Source organism: Prorops nasuta, unplaced genomic scaffold (assembly GCF_024137725.1).
Source record: "Prorops nasuta isolate Cenicafe-Biocafe unplaced genomic scaffold, Cenicafe_Pnas_1.2 PNAS00018, whole genome shotgun sequence".
NCBI lineage: Eukaryota > Metazoa > Arthropoda > Insecta > Hymenoptera > Bethylidae > Prorops > Prorops nasuta.
The window spans coordinates 2,204,434-2,225,257 of NW_027116815.1; the positions used below are offsets into that span (position 1 = coordinate 2,204,434).

At 41.4% G+C, this 20,824-nt stretch overlaps 2 protein-coding genes across 2 annotated transcripts in view; both read left to right on the plus strand.

Annotated features, from left to right (window-relative positions):
- Positions 1–20,824, plus strand: part of Dscam1 (Down syndrome cell adhesion molecule 1) — a 62,330-nt gene that overhangs the window by 12,210 nt on the left and 29,296 nt on the right. Inside the window, 3 exon segments of the mRNA XM_066738358.1 lie at positions 1,435–1,605; positions 5,588–5,737; positions 8,099–8,222. Coding sequence (XP_066594455.1) covers positions 1,435–1,605; positions 5,588–5,737; positions 8,099–8,222 — 445 coding nt within the window.
- On the plus strand, positions 17,278–19,782 carry LOC136780177 (uncharacterized). The gene is made up of 4 exons (XM_066738359.1): positions 17,278–17,560; positions 17,618–17,741; positions 17,895–18,018; positions 19,706–19,782. Exons 1-4 carry the CDS (start codon positions 17,530–17,532, stop codon positions 19,748–19,750), a joined length of 324 nt encoding a protein of 107 aa, XP_066594456.1. The 5' UTR covers positions 17,278–17,529; the 3' UTR covers positions 19,751–19,782.

Genomic DNA, 20,824 nt, shown 5'->3' on the forward strand with positions numbered 1-20,824 from the left:
CTCCTCACATTTCCCGTTAACCTCTTTGTGGTCGCTGCGTGGTTAAATGATTACATCAATTTCACAATACGTCCTATGGCTCCTATGCAATAAATAACTTTTTACAAATCCTACCAGTTTTTCAAAAAATTTATAATACATGAAAATTTAAGTAAATAGAGACAAGGCCTTAATACCAACATTTAAAAGTTATTTTCAAAAACATTTATATTAATTTCTAAATTTCATATTTCAACTTTCTACATTAATGAATCATAATCATTAGCGTTCAAAATAATTCTAATTGAGCGATATGGTATATATATCATGAGACTTCAGGGTGTTGACGAAACGTGTGAAGAAGAAAACCGTAAGACAGAAATTGACGATTTTCCTGGACTTGAATACTTTAATTTAGATTATATATAAATTTATATTAAAAAAATAAAATACATATGATGTCAAGCTGAAGAATGGAAAAGAATTTCAATAAGATATTTGACAGTGAATGTCGAGGTGAATGTACAATCATCCAGTTTTTGGACGAACAGTTAGGAGATTGGATGAATTAATTCCAAGTGTATGAAAATTTGATCCCCAGTCGTCGCGCAGCCTTACCAACCGGAAATACTCACGGAGTACGTTATCCGTGGAAATAGCGCGATTCTCAAGTGCAGCATACCAAGTTACATTGCCGAGTTCGTTACCGTGGAAGCCTGGATCCGAGAGGACGGCGAAGTTTATATCCCGGAAGATCCTGCTGCCGGGAGGCAGGGTACATTAGTCAAATTTCCGTTTAATCACTCTCCTCCACTGTTGTATCCTCTCTTTCACTCTCCCTCTCTCTCTCTCTCTCTCTCTCTCTGCATTTGTTTGAGCAAGCAAAAAAACTCGAAACAAATGAAAACTCCGATAATAAAAAAAAATTAGAGGAGGATTTTTTTCCAGTTTTTCTTGCGTTATATAACTCTGTGCAAATCGTGACTAACTTTGATCTGGTTAAAATTGTGTCGTCTAACGCATGATTTGCGCGGGCAGTGGTTTCACAGTTCTACTTGACGGAGGCTGAAAACGAGTACGTGATTCGAGCGAACAGCGCGATCATGAAATGCAAAATTCCGAGTTTCGTGTCAGAATTCGTCTACGTGGACCAGTGGGTGTCCAACGAAGGGACGATTTATACACCCGGAAGTCAGGACTACGGTATAATAATAAGAGACTGCACCCATTTCCAGCTGTAATATTATATATATATATCTTCCAACAATCTTCCCAAATTCTCAATTTACACCAAATCCCTCTTCACGTTTATTCCTCATGTTAGCGTTGAAGAAAATCCGGAAGGGAGTTTTTCCTTTGAGTTATTTTAGTTAAATATAATTATCGCTTTCATTAATTAATTCTCTCATTTTCCCATCGGATTTTATCAAATTTTCTGGGAACCGCGCGCTGCAGTGGTTCAACAATTTTACGAGACGAGGGTCATCGACGAGTTTGTATTGCGTGGCAATACTGCGACCTTGAAGTGCCTCGTACCGAGCTTCGTAGCGGATTTCGTAGACGTTGTCGAGTGGCTTGCCGTCGAGGATGGAACCACGTTTACCGCGAACGATCAGGAAGAAAAGGGTACTCGGTCTTAAATTTGCTTCTCCCTTCCACGAGGGACTGCAGCGCGAGGCAGCGGAAATCGAGAATAATTCTTCTTTTTCTTTTTTTGAGAAATTAAAATTTATATTTAAGCTGAGAATGATGAAATTTGTGATGGAAGATATCAGGGACAATCTATATATACAGGGTCCTCGAGATAAAACGACTCAACGAAGGATATAAAATTCTGTTTATGGTACAACCATGAGAAATACGAATTTTTTTTTTAATCTTTTCAAATTGCATTTTCATTTGTTCTTGGAAAGATCCTGTAGAGAATATTCATGTTTGTTTTAGTTGCAAAGATAAAGAGAATTTCATATACATGGGCTGGGTCGTTTCATCCGCCGGATCCTGTATTAGCATGGAATTTTTTAATCCAGCAAATTCGAGCTTCGTTAAAGTCGAGTTTAGACCGCGGAAGGATTTGACCGGTTAAACGAACCTGAAACTCTCACAGCTAAACTGATGAATCCGAGGGAGAGCTTGATCCACTTTCCCAAACACACTCGATTCGGCTTGCAATCGAATTCTCTCTGCAAATATGTGGCGGACCTACCCGAAAGTCGGTCAAATATTAGCACACGCGTTAGATCGGAAAAACTCATCTGTAATTTGCTGATAAACGATGGGGGTATTTAACTTGTTACTAAAAAATTGTTAAACAAACTCTTCATTCAATACTTTCGTTGCTAATGACTTTTAGGAATGTGCTGAGTTTGAGAAACATATATTTATATATGTATATATGATGAAGAATATTTGTGATTTAATTATTACAGTGGTGTCTCAATACTACGAAGTTCAGGTACACGATCAGTTCGCTATTCGCGGGAACGCGGCAATATTCAAGTGTCAGGTACCCTCGTTCGTCGCTGACCACGTGGACGTCGTTGGCTGGGTGGACTCGGACGCCGGAAGTTACGTCACCGAAGATCAGTCCTACGGTACACTTGTGCAGAAATAGGAGAAAAATCTTTCGCGAGAAACTCGCACTCGTCCCGATTCCTTAAAAACACAAGACACAAAAAAAAATCAGTATATCAATGAATAAAACACCTTGCAGAGTGTATCGAATATGAATCTTCGAGAAGTTGGTTTGTCCAGAGTGGATCAATGACGATTTTACGAATAAAACAAAATACTTTATGTAAACCTTAAAATATTTTATTTATGAAGGGGGGTGGGGGTAAGAAAAATGAATGATAAGAATGGAGAAAAAAGGGAAAATTTGATTATAAAAGTGGAGGAATCGACGAAGGAGAAGCCAACGACTCGAGAAGCGAATGAAGCTTGAATGCATCCTGCAATATTTGGTAAAGGCGGAAATCGGTGTCTGGTTGCAGTTGTCGGGCAGCGGTATGCAGTAAACGTGATGGACGAGCACGTTCTCCGGGGGAACGCAGCAATTATCAAGTGTCACATACCGAGCTTCGTGGCAGAATTCGTCGAGGTCGATTCTTGGATCGAGGATGAGAACACCGATATTTATCCTAGCGCCGATTACGGTACGCACACGTCGTGCTCCCCACTCGATCCGTTCATCAAATCCGAATCATCAATTTCAACCCTCTGGCTATTATTTCGCAATAAAGATTCGATTACAAAACGCACGAAAATCCCATCGCGTTTATAACTATATAGTTAAAAGTCTCTCGATCGTCGCTCTCGTTCCATTTTTAAAGTCTTCGATAGAGCTTCGATTAAAAAAAAGCACGAAAATTCCATAAATTCCGTCGCGTGTGTACATAGCTATATATAAATGTCTTCACCGTCGATATCGTTCCATCTTTAACGTCTTCGAATATAAGTTACTTAAAAAAAACAATTGATCGTGTTTATCGAAAGTTTCGAACTTCGTCAAAGTTACGATTTGTTGAAACGGTCATATATATGTGTGTATATATATATAGTGATAGAGGAAATTTATACATTGATAATTCATCGAGGCTATTGAACTTGTCAATCTGTGCAGTACAGTTTATAATAGGCGCTCTTCGTTCATCGCGACGCTGATGCAATTCAAATTAGCATCTGTTTCGGTTTACCCGCTGCTTCTTCCCGCTTCGATTAAAACTTTCAATTAAAAGCTTGCATCGCATTAAGATATTTACGCCACGACTTCGCTGGTCTCGCGTGCAACAGGGAACAAGTACATGTGTATATATATCGCTCTACTTTTTTTTTGTACTTTTTGCCACGCTCAACCGATATTTTTTAAATTATTGCTTCTCCGCACTCTCGTAAATTTACGCTAGTAATAAATGAAGACATTCATGCAAGCAAACGCAAAAGTGGTTCAAGGATTATCCCGCGCTGACAAGTAGCGATATCCTGTTACGAGTCTAATTATTTGAAGCGTACGCGCGTTCGTGACGCTGGGGAATAAATGTGCGCGCCAAAGTTGATTGAACTCTCTGAAATCACATGGCTAAAGAGAGAGAGAGAGAGAGAGAGAGAGAGAGAGAGAGAGAGAGAGAGAGAGAGAGGGAGAGAGAGAAATGTTACCTGTTGAAGGAATCACGTGACTCTCGTTTTTCGTCTCCAGATTATTCGGATGAACAAATTATAGTAATTATAGGTAATTGAAGATTCTCGTTCGATCGTAGACAAGATCAAATTTATAGCGTATAATCGTTGCGATGGAGTAAATGAAAATTACTCAGAAATTGGAAGAGTATGATGGGATGAATTTTGAGGAAAATTCGAGATAATTTATTGAAAAAAAAATTGTGTGATTCGCTTTTTTGAAAAATTCGTACGACGTTGACTGCCGCTGCTCGCGCTGTCCCAGACTCCCCCCTCCCCCTACCCCCTTTCCGTCAACAGGTTTTCCTCATTATTCCACTTACACAACCACTTTCCCATGCCTTTTGGTGTTGTGACTCGAATACGATTAAACTGACCAGAATAATCTCACATCTGATTGAAACCTCGATCACTGCCTAAGAATGTTTTTACTCCAAGCATAAGAGTGTTCTGGTTTTTTTATCGTATTGTGAGGCTTTGTTTGCTTTTGCATGATTATACGTTCGTCATCCCAGACTCTTCGTTCCATTGTCTACTAATATAATAACAGGAATTATTACTAAATTTGTGTTCAATGGAATTCTCAGTAAAATTATGGCTCGACGAATTTAATTTGTTACAATAGAGTCTATCTGCTCGAAAGATCAATTTTTTATGAGCTTGATGATTCGTCGGTCAGAGTTACTATTACCATACACGAAGAAAATGTTCAAGTCAGTTTTACTGTGTGCCATCTGACGTTGTACTGTCATGTCTTATCTTTCCTAGGACAAATGATTGATTTTCAGCTGCATTTTTAGCAGTCAGACACTAATTTTAAGTTTAAATTCAATAATTTCTCCTGGGAATGAAAAAATATAACAGAGTACAACTTAGGACACGAAGTAAAATATATTTAATATTTTCTTCATACATGATTAAATTTAACGAAATCATTGATCACTCGTTCTTTGGTCATATAAAGTGTTCACTTTGCAGTTTGCTCTATATTTATGAGGGATGAGAAAGCAACGAGGAGAGGCAATAAGTTTTTTTATATATATCAAAGATATTTGCTTTTGGAAAGATCTTCCTTCTTTCGTTCGGATGTCAATGTTGAAAGCTCTTTTGTACCCTTTCCCGTTGCTTGACGAACGTGCTCGAATTTTCAAGCGATATATACGTTGAACGATGGAGTTACGAGATAAATACCGCAGTCGTTGCTTTTCAACGTTCAACGAACTTGGAAAAATCCAACGCATGCCACCTTTGAAGAAATATTCGAAAAACACGTTTTTTGGAATAATCGCAGTTTACCTATTCGAGCAGTATTTCATTGATCTATTATGACTCTTGGATATCAGAGATAAAATTATTGTTGGGGAATCTGTGATTATTCCAGAAAGCAAGAATATATTGAATTTTGTTTAATCTTAATATTTGTGGGGGCTAGATGGGAAATATTTGGTCTTACCATCCGGGGAGCTCCATATAAGGGATGTTGGACCTGAAGATGGATACAAGACTTACCAGTGTCGCACAAAACACAGATTGACCGGAGAAACAAGACTGTCGGCTACCAAGGGACGCCTGGTCATTACTGGTAAGTTGACAAAACCGTTTATCAATTGGAAATACTAATCACGATTCTGATCACTCGCGTTTTAATTTTCGTACAAATTTTTCTTGTGACAAATTAATTGGGATAATTTAAACCGATAATGAAAGATCATTCGTTTCGATATCAGAATCGTGTTTCTTTCGAGTCCAGACAATATATTTTTATTTTAAAGATATTTTTAAATAAATAAATTTGATTAATAAACGAAAATATAATGTTTCAGTTTTATTATTTGTAGAACCGTGTCGAAGCTTAAGGAGATGTTTCAGTGTTTAAAAGTTCAACTTTTCCCGTATTTAGAGTATATAGAAGCACGTGTCAGGTGTTGTGTTACATTAGAATCGATAAATCGTAAACGAGTCTGGGCTCGAAGCGCAAGTGTCCAGTGGACAATTGATTCTCCTTGTATCGGGTGTGATTTTGCCAAGAAATTAAACGGCACTTTTTTTACCAGCCGTCCAATTTTTCCTCTCGATACTTTTATTTGACCCACCCTTCAATGGAGTATCAGTTTTCCGCCAGAACTTTTGATGTTTTTTTTTTAAATTAAACCACAGCGAGCTTTGTCGTTACAAATATTTTAAGGTTGGAAGATTTTTTCTGGAATAACTACAAATTAAATTAATTTAGTACAAACCACTCTTTCACATGTTTATCCGTACCAATCTTTGTAAAAAATTTTACTTTTTGTCACTAGGTATCCAAAAATACCCAATTTCATAATAAAAGAGTCGAGTTAAATTTATTATTCAGTTTTAAACAATTTACAATTTTTAAAGTAATTACTTTCATTTTCCTGGAAAAATTTGGATCGACAGTGATAAATTGTAGAACGGAGAATGGGATTTTGAGATAACGATAAGGCTCGCTGGAAAACCTGAATGCTGGGACAGGGTACCCCTGCGGGCACGCGCCACCGCCCGAAAGAAAGAAAATCAGAAATTAATTTAAAATAAAGAAAAAACTTGACTCTTGGCACGATCGGATCACGAAAGTCATGAGAAATGATCGATTAGAACGTTGCAACGAGCTGTTACAAAGCTTGCTTTGCCTTTTTCGCGATCTCCGGGCTCTGTCACGCGTGGTAAGTTCCGAGTATCCAGCGAAAGTCAGCTTCATTCGGAACATCAGTTCAGCCAAGCTTAGTTCCTCGAAACAACAAATCCTTGATTCGAGTTGCTAAACTTTAAATTATTGTTTAGCACGTTGCAAAGAAAAAATCACCAAAGGATCTGTGCCAGTTATTTTGCAAAAGAAAATCATCCAATTGTTAAGAGATACATATTCGAGAAAAATTGTGCATTTTCATCTAAAACTTCAATGAGGTTGTCATAGCAAAAGACTCGATTGGCTGATTTTTACGTCAGTGGAACCTTCGGGATTTTTATAGATTTTCTGGTGCACAGAACCAGTGGGCAGTGTACGACCAAAGTTCCCAACACTGGACAACTTGAACGGTTTGACCACCAGTTTTAATGGAACTTTGCCACTTCTGTGCCCAGCGCAAGGATTTCCCGTCCCAAGCTATAGGTACGATAATCAGTCCTTCACATGGGAGCTGAATCGAGACTTATTTGTGAATTTGGTAAAAGGCGTGCTTTCGTTTCTTTTTCTCTTTATCGCACTTTTGCAAATTCGATCTTAGAGCCGGTTGGAAGTGTGAGACCCAAGTTCCCAAGCATGGATAATATTAACGGATTAACGACTGCTACCAATGCGACGCTACCGCTCACGTGCCCAGCGCAAGGATTTCCGGTTCCGAGTTATAGGTACGAAAATCAGTCCATCATGTGGAAGCTGAAAGGAGAATAATTTGTGAATTTGGTGAAAGGCGTGATTTCATTTTTTTTCTTCTTACCTGATTTTTGCAAATTCGATTATATAACCGGTAAGAAACGCGAGACCCAAGTTTTCAAGTATAAATAATATGTTAACGGAATAACAATTGCTACCAATTGGACGCAGCTGCTCACGTGGCCAGTGCAAGAGGATTTCCGGTCCTAAGCTATAGTTACTATTGTCCTATTCAGGAACTATATATACAAATCTGCAAAGTAGTTCAAGTCCACTCAATTTAAACAATTTTCTTCGTACTCTTTTATCAATTAGCTTACAATGCAAGGTGCTTCAATTTTAATTTTCCTACTGAAAACCCTCCTTTAATGAAGTTTTAAAACTTCGAAAAAGAAGTAATTTCCTGCTCGACGAAATTATGATTAATATTCCAAGTGAATAGTGAAAGTTGCTTTTTTTGCAATCAGTGCGGACGCGCTTTCGCAGGGAGACCCTGGTTATTCTTTCTTGTGGGAGAGTCAAGCTAGAAGAATTATTTGAAAAATTTAGAACCCATGGGAAGCGTAAGACCGAAATTTCCTACGATCGATGATACCAGGGGTTTCAGGACCATGAAAGGTGGTTCGGTAACGCTTTCGTGTGCAGCTCAGGGGTTTCCTGTACCATTTCACAAGTAAGTTAAGAATGTTTGGTCGATCGCTCGTAATAATTCTCGTAGAACCCATGGCCAGTTCAAAGCCGAAGCTTTCGAGTGCTATGAACTTGTTTGGATTATCTACAAGGGCCGGTGAAAATCTACCTTTGCTATGTCCTGCTCAAGGATATCCTGTACCATCCTATAGGTAAATTTTCTAGTATTAATTTACCAAGATAATTAGCGCTTCTAAACTACGAGTATAATTGCAGCTAGATGTTACGATGAATTATCGAAGGTTTAATCTGGGGTTCCCTGACTCGGGATTCAAACGGTTCCTCATAGTTTATTAATTAACGAAGAAGTTCACTCTTCCATCTGCGACCCGTTTGTAGAGCCTGTCGGAAGCGTGCGTCCGAAATTTCCAACAATGGATAATTCACGAGGTTTCACGGCCAATCAGGGAGGAGCTTTGATCCTGCTGTGTCCTGCGCAAGGCTTTCCAGTTCCATCGAATAGGTGGGGGCAAGGTCATTCAATTTTAGACAACTTTCGGCTTCGATCAAACCTTGTAGTCTTTCCGAAGATTCACTGAGAGTTTTTATACTTATATATATATATATATATATATATATATATATATATATATATATATATATATATATACACGTACATTATTTTGTCACTTTTTATCGTTTCCACATTGGTTAGAATTTATATTCGTACTTTCTCGAAGAATATTGTCGTCACTCGTCAGCAATGGACTCCACCGCCCTGTCCCAGTTTCTCCTTTTATTCACAATTGAAAAAGTACTTTGAACTATCGATGATCGCGTCTGTTGGATAGAACCCGTTGCCAGCACGAAGCCAAAGTTTCCTAGGACCGAGAACTCGCGTACTTACACGACATACACAGTCAGTCTCAATCATTCAACGACTTTGCCGTGTCCAGCACAGGCATTTCCAGTTCCAGCTTTCAGGTACCATTTTCATTATTGTCCCAGAGCCATGCATAGTCGTAAGTTTTCCTCCTGGTCTTATCAACAATTTTCCAAACTTTTTCCATGCCTGCAGAATTTATCGCTAAAATTTTCCTTTAAATTGTAATATAACGTGGTTGAATGGGAATAAAGAATTTGTGTACGAAGAGAGCTTTGAAACATTCGTAGAGCCAGTGGGCAGCGCGAGACCAAAATTTCCATCGCTGGCCGATTCGCAAACTTTTAAAGTTGTATTCGGTGGTACGATGACCTTGCTATGTCCTGCTCAAGGGTTTCCCGTTCCATCTTACAGGTAAATTAGTTTTTCTTCTTATTTCCTTCCTAACGTTTCAACTTCCCTCGGTAGAACCAGCCTCGAGCACTCGACCACAATTATCAGGAGTGAGCGATCTTCTACGATTCGCAGCCTCTTCCGAGACTAACGTTACTTTGCTCTGTCCTGCTCAAGGATTTCCCGTTCCTCTTTATAGGTATTTGCAATGTTTATATATTTAACGATCTCTCTGCACGCTATTCTTTTCTTTTTTTTATTACTCAAGATCAGGGGAACAAACTTTGTGGTAATTATTTATTATAATAATGGTGGAAGGTTTTCTGTGCCAGCATTTTGGGACCAACGATAAAGGCTGTTTATGGTTGTTATTATTATTATTACAGTTCTTTCCGCTTGATATTTTCGTAGAGCCCGCCTCCAGCACAAAACCACAGTTTCCTTCTGTGAACGATATTGGATTGCGAGCCACGAAAGGCACGAGCTTCACGCTGCTGTGCCCAGCTCAAGCTTTCCCAGTGGCCACCTTTAGGTACGTCAAAAGTCCATTGCAGAACTCGATTGGTTCGATAAGATTCCTCTTCTTGCCCCGTTATCAGTCGCTTTAGATCGATACGTGTATATTTCGATATAGGAAGAGAGTTTTTCTGGCTGAAAACGATTTCTCCACGATCGACAAGAGTCGAACCTTCGAAATCGCAGAGAAGTATAAAAGGAACAAAATTGCTGTGCCCAGACCAAGTTTTCCCAGTGGTTACACCTTTACGCGAATCAGGTCCATTGGAGAACTCGATCGATTCGATAAAACTCCTCCCCTTGTCCCAGTATCAGTCGCGTTTAGATCGATATATCTATTTCGATAAGAAGAGTTTTTCTGGCTGAAAACGATTTCCTCTCCCCTTGCAGAGCCTGTTGGCTTTGCCAAACCAAAATTCTCCACGATCGACAAGAGTCGAACCTTCGAAATCAGAGAATCAGAGGGAATAACCTTGCTGTGTCCCGCTCAGGCGTACCCTGTTCCATTCTTCAAGTAAGTTCACCCTTTGTGTTTTTTGTAATCAGCATTTCTTTTTCTTTCCCTCTACCAACCCCATCGACGCAGAACCAGTATCCAGCTCGAAACCAAAACTAACTGCACTCGACGTGAAGTCTACCAACCCTAGCGCCATGCGAGATACTGTAGTAACCTTGATATGTCCTGTGCAAGGATATCCCGTGCCAGCATTCAGGTAATTCGTCCATGAACAGAATAGAAGGTTCGAGATGGAGTAGTGTTTTGTTCGCCAGTGTCGAGGTTCCCAATTTTTTATTATTTGGATTCTTTGGACCCGGTTAGGAATCTCTTGTTTCTAGCGAGACTCGGTGCTGTAGGTCATTTACGGAATACGTCACCTTCGGGTGACGAGGCTCTGCTACGTTGCTAGCCACGTCATCGTGTTTCCCTTCGTTTCCGGGGGGCTCGTCGATCGATACGTTATCCACTCATCAGCCCTCGTTATTTTTGCAATCGCAGCTCGGTGCTGGGTCTCAGCTTTGCAACAGAATAGAAAACCGTAAGAAGCATAGTGAGTACAGTGTGCCAAATTGATTTCTGGGGATTTCAATTGTACTGTATAGTTTATAGGAAATTGGCAGATATAGTACGGAGTGAAGTCACCTGATATCCCTAAGAATCAATTTGACACACAGTGAATTTATTCGAATAACCGTGATAATTGAAGCAACGCAACGTTGAAACTGTTGATGAACAAAATTGTTTCTTTTCTAAAAGGAAATCCACTGGCACTGTCTTTAAAAATATACGATATGAACTTTGACTTTTATTAAATTCTGAAACGAAAAACGGCATTAAGTCGTTCGGGTTTTATATTCTATACATAGAAGCAGGGTTGAAAGAAATTGCAATTTTACAGTAATTTTGGACAAGGTACAACCACGTTTACATGTGTAATACACCACGTGTTTATATTTTGTCTGTAAAAGAGCAATTTCCAGCAGACCCATACATATATATAGAAGCTGTTAAATGGTTTGTTGTTCTTTTCGGGTCAGAGCCTGTATCGAGTGCAAAACCAAAGTTCGTAAACGCTGATATTAAAGTGGTGAGGCCAACGCCAAGCTCCAGTGCACTTTCGATGACTTGCCCCGCTCAAGGGTTCCCTGTTCCCATTACACGGTTAGTAACAGCCATTCACCTCGATTTTCTACCGCTCCTTCGATTCACTCTCAGAGCCTACCTCGAGCACCAAGCCGAAATTGCCGACGAATCGCAAAGTAGAGTTCGTTGAAATGAAAAGCGATGCATCGACGAGCCTGATGTGCCCGCTTCAAGGTTACCCTGTTCCAATTTCGAGGTGAGCTAGGCGGATACTCGCGAGAACTCTTCGAGTTCCCTCGTGTCCTTGAGTAATCGCGACGTTCTTATTGGATAATAAATATTATTATGGAGAATCTATTTCGGGCCTGTTTTGTCGTTTAGAACCGGTCGGCTTCAAATCGCCGATTTTCTCCAACGATAATTCTTTGAGTGCGTTTTCGAGACGGCAGGATACGGACGTGGTGCTCGCGTGCAACGCTCAAGGATTCCCTGTTCCGGTGTCCAGGTAAACCAGAGGATTAAGCTCTTCCGTCATTCGGACCAAACTTTTCAGAGCCCGTGGCTGCGAGATCACCAAGATTCACTTCGGATGACCTGAGTCGCACTATTCGAAGAAGCGTGGGTCAACCGATAACAGTTTTTTGCGCAGCCCAAGGGAGTCCCGTTCCCACCACTAGGTATTAATCCGATTGTGTGTTTGTTCAGGGGAACCCTGTGCCCTTTCGTTTTCAGACAAAATCATAGTTTGCTATTATCGTTGATTAGAGCCCGTCGGTACCAAAATTCCCAGTGTCGCTGGTGATGGAAAATTGTCCCTTTTGGAGCGAAGGGCCAGTGTTGATGTTAGTCTACCTTGCAATGCCCAAGGTCATCCGGCTCCTATCGCTAGGTAAATGAAAATGCACTCTTTTTAATTTTAGCCTTATTGTTGTGAATTTAAAACGAGAGGAGAAAAGGATGTATATGTGTACTAATATATAAAGATTAATTACTAGATAGGTTATTAAGTTTGCTTCGCTTTGTTGATTCTCAGTAAAACCCTGTAAACTTTCGTTGTCAGAAAAAATATAGTTTGCTATTATCGTTGATTAGAGCCCGTTGGTACCAAAATTCTCAATGTCATTGGGAAAGGAAAATTGTCCCTTTTGGAACGAAGGGCTAATGTTGATATTGGCCTACCTTGTGCAATACCCAAGGTCATTCAGCTCCTATCGCTAGGTATACAAAGATTTACCGTTTCATTTCAGCATGTTTCATGAATATCGATCCTTGAATAGGAAAAGGTTATACATATATAGGCTATATGTAAATACATGTGCAAAGATAGAATTAATTTACGATAAATGCTATCATCAGAGTTGCTTCGCTTTGTTAATTCCTCAGGGGAACCCAGTCCCTCCCAACGAGATAAAATTGAAACTTGATGAGATGCTAACGTTGTTTAGAACCCGTTGGAACGAAAGCGCCGTCATTTTCCGGTGATGCGAAATTGGCTTTGCCGTCACGTCGGGCCAATATGGATATTAACCTCCTTTGCAATGCCCAAGGTCATCCGGCTCCCATGTCTAGGTACGAAAGCACGCTAAAAATAAATAAACCGGGGAGCCCTGTCCAGCTAGGCTCGAATTTTCCACTTAAGCTGAAATTTCTCGCTGGTTAATCGCTTACCGCATTGTTTTTCGATGGATAATCAGAGCCGATGGGCAGCAAAGCGCCCGCATTTCTTGGCGAGATAAAAACCTTCAACTTCCGACGCAATGTGGGCGGAGCAATAAGCATGACGTGTAACGCTCAGGGCCATCCTGTTCCTGTAACGAGGTACATAATTGTCCTTATGTTTTGATTTTCCACTATTTTATTTCCAAGTGTAAAGCTCGACTCGCGTATAGGACTGCAAAAGGTCCACCGTTTGTCCTCTAATAGAGCCCGTTGCCACGAAGAAGCCAAAATTTTCAAGCGACGCGAAGCTGGCTTGGTACGACAGGGTCAAAGGTCAAGACTTGACTCTGTTCTGTCCTGCACAGGGGTTCCCAGTGCCGTCCTTTAGGTAAACGCGAGGAGAATGTCGAAGACGTGCATGTGTCGCGTTGAAAAATGTTGCTACTCTTGACCTTGACAGAGCCAGTGGCCACGAGGAAGCCAAAATTTTCGAGCGATGCCAAAAAATCGTGGTACGACAGGGTCATCGGCGAAGATTTGACCTTGTTCTGTCCTGCCCAGGGGTTCCCAGTACCGTCCTTCAGGTACCTCTATCGTAGCGTGAAAAAAAATATATACATGCAAAAGGTCGAAATTTTGATCGAAAGTCAATCTCTGTGTGAACCATTTGTCAATCGCCAGAACCGGTGGGAAGCAAGGCACCAACGCTCACGGGTATTCTAAAAGGTGGTTGGATGGAAGGTAAATCGATGTCAAGTGTCGTTTTGGCTTGTCCTGCTCAAGGTCACCCCGTGCCATCTTTTAGGTAAACACTTTGTCACTGTTATTCTTGCTCGATCGATTTTTAATCCCGAAATTGATTCTCTCGATTGTCTCGCCCAATGGCGTGCCCTGTTCCAATAAAAGCGTGCAAGGTTCGTTGTTAATAGCTATATATGTATGTTTATGGTCAGAACCTGTTGGAAGTAAAGCTCCCGCCCTTATGGGCGACTTGAAGGGCGTGTGGATGGAGAAGGCAAAGAACAGCAGTGTTGTTTTGTCGTGCCCGGCTCAGGGTTTCCCTGTACCTAATTTTAGGTAATCAAAATACAGTGTTATATATATATAGAAAAGCGCGCGCGCACGAGGACTCCTGTTCGGACATATGTATATAAATAATAATTTTGTCGTTAAATTACAAGTGTTAATTAAACACTTTGATGATTGTTAGAACCGGTAGGAAGCAAAGCACCAGCGCTCACCGGAAACGTTAAGGGGATCTGGCTGCAAAACGTTGCGACCTCCAACGTCGTACTGTTCTGTCCAGTTCAGGGAGATCCCGTACCGTCATTTAGGTAAATAGTCATTTGATTATAGTTCAAACAGGAGTCTGCGAGCTTCGATTGAATTTAGACGTATAGATCCTTGAACCGGCGTTCGTTAAAAATTCATTAGAGCCAGTCGGGAGCAAAGCGCCAGTTCTCGTAAGCGAGCTGAGGGGCGGTTGGCTGAAGAAGAATGAAAATAGGAGTATCGTCTTGTCGTGTCCTGCTCAAGGACATCCTGTACCCGCATTTAGGTAACGCAAACTAGTTATATTCGATACATACTACGGTGGTATTCCTTGTTGGAAGCATTCGTCAAACTTCGCACAGGATATATTGCGAGGATAAGTTGGTTGAAAGGTCATTGACCTTGGGTTGGGTATTATAGCTGTTACTTATCCTATCGAGGGTTAACTACTTTCCGTAGTATTGAGTAATAAACTTATTACAGAGTTCACGAAGGATATTTTGACAATAAAGTGATTCATAGGTCATTGACCTCTGGTTGGGTAAAGCTGTTATCCCATCGAAGGTCACCCTGTTCCTAGCATTAGGTAACAAATTTATTATATTGACGAATTCCGCTCGATCCGACAGAGCCCGTGGGAAGCAAAGCACCGTCCGTACTGGGTGAGGAGGGCAGTCGTATAAAGCGACGTACCGGTACTGATATAGTGCTTCTTTGTCAAGGACAGGCACACCCTATTCCAATGTTCAGGTAACACGAAAGCTCCCATTAATTCCATTACACATTTTCCCTCGGGTGAAGAACCTGTTGGTAGCAAAGCACCATCGATCACGGGCGAGCAGGGAAGTCTTATGAAAAGACGAACTGGCACTCATATCGTGCTCCTTTGCCAAGGTCAGGCGCACCCTATTCCAATGTTCAGGTAAAGCTCCAGGAAGTTTCTGTAATGTTATCCTCTTATTCTTTCCCTTTCTCTCTGTATCTTTCTCTTTCGTAAAGAACCCGTTGGGAGTAAGGCACCGTCTATATTGGGCGAACGAGGCAGTTTAATGGACAGGCGAACTGGGACTCATATCGTTCTCCTTTGTCAAGGTCAAGCACATCCTATTCCAATGTTCAGGTAATAAACTCGAGTCGCGAAGCTACAATTTTTTTTTATATGGTTTTTCGTTAAGAATCAATTGGTAGCAAGGTATACTCGATAGTAGGCGAGCGGGATTTTAATATCGACAGGCAAACTGCGACTCGTATCGTTCTCTTTTGCCAAGGTCAAGTGCACCCTATTCCAATGTTCAGGTAAAAAGCTCGAGGCGCGAAGTTGCAATCGTTTTCTTTTATCGTTAAGAACCAGTTGGTAGCAAGGCACCCTCGATAGTGGGTGAAAAAGGCAGTTGGATGGAAAGACCGACTGGATATGATATCGTGATTCTCTGCCAAGGTCAGGCGCACCCTATTCCAATGTTCAGGTAATTTAAAAAATTGTTTTTTGGTCACTCGCTAATCCGATTTTTTCCGAATGACGCGAAGAGCCCGTTGGCAGTAAAGCGCCTTCCGTCACGGGGGACGTCAAACGATGGATGGTAGCTCGAACTTCCGTCGATCTGGTAATTCAATGCCAAGCTCAAGGTCATCCGGTACCAGCGTTCAGGTAGCATACGGCAGCATTTTAAGTTTTATTAATAGAATTGGGATACTATAATCGACAGAGCCATTGGGATCTAAGGGACCAAAGTTTTCGAGCGATGATAGAATGAGTTACTTTATTCGGGCTGCCGGAAGTTCATCCACTTTGTTGTGCCCCGCACAGGGATTTCCGGTCCCATCCTTCAGGTAAAATTTTACTCGCAAAAACATCCAATACCAGCGTTTAGAGTGCAACAATTTTTCAACGTACCAAATCTCTACTGCATTTGTGATCATGCGAGATGCAAAAATGAGTATTTAAAATGTAACAGAGCCACTGGGCACAAAAGGACCAAAATTTTCCACCGATGATCGCGTTAACTCCTTCTTGCGGGCCTCCGGAAGCTCCTCTACCCTGCTGTGTCCTGCTCAGGGATTTCCGGTCCCATCTTTCAGGTAAAAATAAACTCGCAAACAAATCCGATATCAGCCTGCAAAGTGCAACACTCCTGTGATGTATAGAATCTCTACCGAACATCTGATCACGCGAGATGGAAAAAATGAGTATTAAAACCTAACAGAGTCACTAGGTACAAACGAACCAAAATTTTCTACCAATGACCGCGTTAACTTCCTCTTGCGGGCCTCCGGAAGTTCCTCTAGCCTGCGATACCTCTCTCAGTGATTTTCTGTCCCATTCTTCAGGTTAAAAAAAAAACATTTCCGGTTATAACTCCCACAAACTTCCAGCGTTCAGGTTCATCTCAATCTCAATATAAAAATGATGCTTTAGTTTGTTGGATGAATTTTTGAGGAATTTATACAAGTTTAACAATCGACAGAGCCAGTGGGATTGAAGGGTCCGAAATTTTCGAGCGACAATCGAATGAATTCTTTCTTGCGCGCTGCCGGAAGTACATCGACGTTCTTCTGTCCTGCCCAGGGGTTCCCAGTTCCGTCATTCAGGTATTTTCAATGGAATCGTATGGTTGACGATTTCGCGATTGTCCCCAGAGCCCGTAGGATCGAAGGCGCCAACGTTTCAAAGTGACGCAAAGAGCGTGACTTACGTGAGAAGTGCTAATTCGGCTGTCGCGCTCACTTGTTCCGCTCAAGCGTCGCCAGTTCCTTCGCACAGGTAACCCAATTATTTTCAACTATCGCGTTAAAGCGTCACGACGTGGCGTTTAATTCCTTCAAGAATTAATTTCTCCTCGCTAACGTCAATTATCCAGCGGTGGTGCGTTCCCTCCAGGACACATTTTGTGCAATCTATTGAACCTGTATATATATAGTTTACTCGAGGAAAACGTGAAATTTCCATGCCAGAACCAGCTGGTCGCGTGTCTCCGAAGTTTCCAAAGTCTGCCAAATCGGATTCCTTCGAGGTCCCCGGCGACTCTCGGCTAAGCTTGCTCTGCGATGCTCAGGCATTTCCTGCACCTGCATTCAGGTTAGTCGATAAGGTAACTCTCGTGTCTTCGGTTAAGTTCCATTTTTCGTCGCTTAGAACCCGTTAACGGGGCGAAGCCCAGAGTTGCCTCCACCGCCAAGTACGACGTTCTTTCCAACTTTGTTGATGGAATTGTAACGATGCTCTGCCCAGCTCAAGGACACCCTCTACCATCCTACAGGTATTTTAGACTCGACATTGGCACACTCTTCCTACTTACTTTAATTTCCAATCATATTTGTATCATATATATATATATATATATATAGCTATAGAAATTTAATCTTTATTTTCCTAAATTCATGTATAATTAGTTTTACGTTGATTGGTGTAGAACCGGTGAATCCAGCAGGACCGAAAGTTCCACCGACTGCAAAAATTACAGTCTTGACTATTTCGGGCGAGCAAAGCATCGCTCTGTTGTGCCAAGCTCAGGCTTATCCTCTTCCTCTATTCAGGTATGGCCTTGCTTACCTATATATGGCCACTTGGTTCCTCAACGAGTATGTGTATAAAGAAAGATGATCAAATTTTGTTTGCAAGGGAATTGACGAGAGGAACAAATAGGTTTGGTTGAACGTTATAGACTGTTCCATCAGATTATTTTGGAATTTTCACAAGGTGTATCGAATTAGTCGTAAGGAAGGTTATATAGGTCATAAGTTTATTTTTGGAATTTAATGTTCCATGGTTTAATAGAGGAGGAATTAGGGAAGGAATTAAAAATGACAAAGCGTGGAGATGATCTATCGGTTGGTGAAGCTTGTTTTTCAATTTCTTTTAGAACCGGTAGGAAGTAGTCCGCCAAGATTGCCGCCTAGATCAAAATTCGACGAGATGCTGAAGAGCAGGGGCGAGGAATTTGCGTTACTGTGCGAAGCCCAGGCGAGTCCGGCGCCTTTGTACAGGTTAGCAGAAATGTTACTGATCGAGCGCATATAACCAATCAGATATCTCCACGCGTTGCTTCATTCATCCCTCGATTTTCGACAACGACGATGAATCGTTCTTCTTGCACGTTGATTTTGTCCGAATTCCAGAGCCCCGAGGGAGCGTACGTCCCAACGCGCGGGACAAGGACGTGAGTGGCCTGAAGAGGGACATTTTGATGAATCTCACTGTCGGGTTACCGTGCCCTGTTCAAGGCTTCCCTGCTCCCGCATTCAGGTACGCGTTACGTCGCGATTCTCAGGGTTATAGCTTGGGTTTTTCTCACAGAGCCACATTTCGATTAATCTTAATTACTGTCCAGTTGCACTCGGAATAAGTATTTCAGATGGTAAATATTTTTCATTTAAATAATCGACCAAATTTATTGGTATAACGAATCCTGAATAATCTCATTATAATAATTGATTATTCGTTATATCAATAAATTCAGTTTATTATTGTAAAGATAAATATTTACTGTTTGAACAATTTTTTCGTCGATCGTACTGTTTCCTGTTCACAATTTCCCAGCTCCGAAATTGAAGCAAGCGTTAGGTCGCGATTTTCAGGATTAGCTTGGATTTGCTTACAGAGCCAACGGGAAAAGTGGCGCCTCGAGTTGCAGGCGAGCGTTACGAGGGTGGTAAATTAGTAGATGTTCCGGGAGGGGAGGTGGTGGCTCTGGATTGCGACGCTCAGGGATATCCCGTCCCGTTCACAAGGTACAATAATTCCCTGAAAGTTCAAAACTGAACTTTTTCAGAGGGGACCAGTAAAATCGCACCGCGAGCTTCCGGAAAGAAATTCGAGGGTTGGGAATTGGTCGTTGCTGCGATAGGTCAGGATGTAGCTTTGAGTCATTCCCTTCAAGGACACCCGGTGCCCTTGACAAGGTACAGATAAATGTTGAAATTCGTCGTCGTTGTCGATAATTCATTGATCCAAGGACAAACCTACCACCTGTTTTGCAAAGGTAAGTGACCTTTGTTGCGTTATATACGAGTGTGGTGTGAAAAAGACGGACGAAGCTTTTCCACAGGAGGATTTCCAAAAGTGGTACGTACACTATTTTGTTTTCTTACTATAAGAAAGTTATGGTATAGATATAGGCATGCAAGCTAAAAGAGTGTGGAAGAAAAGGAGCTGGGTGAATGAATGGAAGAATTAACTGGAATAATTTAATGTTTCAATAAGATGATCGCAATGTCCTTTCAGAGCCGTCAGGTCGTACCGGACCAAAGGCAACAGGAGATGGATTAAATAAGTACCGCGGGGTAGAGGGCGAGTCTCTGGCGTTGACGTGTGCGGCACAAGGCTTTCCTGCCCCGATCACTAGGTACATCGCACCTCCGATAACTTTCTTCTCTCACCAAATATTTTTTTCTCTTTTTTTTCCAATCATATCTCGCTCCGCGTATATAGAGCAGAGCACGGTAGAACCTATCGCTTCTCGGAGCCTTCATCCTTACCCTCTACCCCGTGCCGGGTGTCGGTGCCCCAAGCCAATCGATTTCATAAACATATATATATATATATATACGTTTATTATATGCTATGCTACTCACGTCAGAAACTGTGAAATCCACAGAGCAGTATATATAGTTGACGTAAGAATTTTCAAAGTATGTGGGAAGAGGGAAAATCGGCTAAATAGGAGAGACAAAGACTCTAGGGAGTTGTGTTTTTCTCAGACATAGGTTAGATCGTGGATGAAAATATTTTGTTGAAGCTCGAGATTAACGAGGTTGGTGATGTTGTTGATAATTAATGATAAAACCATTGACGGAGGATTTTTTCTACTGTATATTTCGTTATTATGAAAAAAGACACGGGGCCAATGGGACGTGTTGGTTTTCAGTGCCGACCGGAACCCTCGGCGCAACTTCGAGATAGACGAACGAAGCGCGACCTTGAAAAAGGGATGAGAGCCCCATTCTCCTTCGGGTAGTCTTGGTGCTGATCCGGGTGGACCATGGCGTCACCCGATCATGTGGGATCAATGTTGTCCTGCACCTGCACAACTCCAATACTCCCACGATTCGGCTGGTAAGTCCTCGCCACCTTCGTGCTTCCCTTCATCCCATCAAACCTACATTTCTTTTCCTCCATATCTCTATCCCTTTTTCTCACTCTATTTCTTACTCTTACAAATATCCTATTATTCTTGAATAGAGTGCTTTCGCGTCTAACTGCATAGAAGCGTTACTTTATTTTTGGGCTACCGCACCAATCACGAAATACCAGCTGCACTTTTTTTATTATTTTTCCAATGAATATTAATCGCAGCTTCCTCTATTCATTTGCTACGAAAAAGGTGATTTATTACATTCTCAA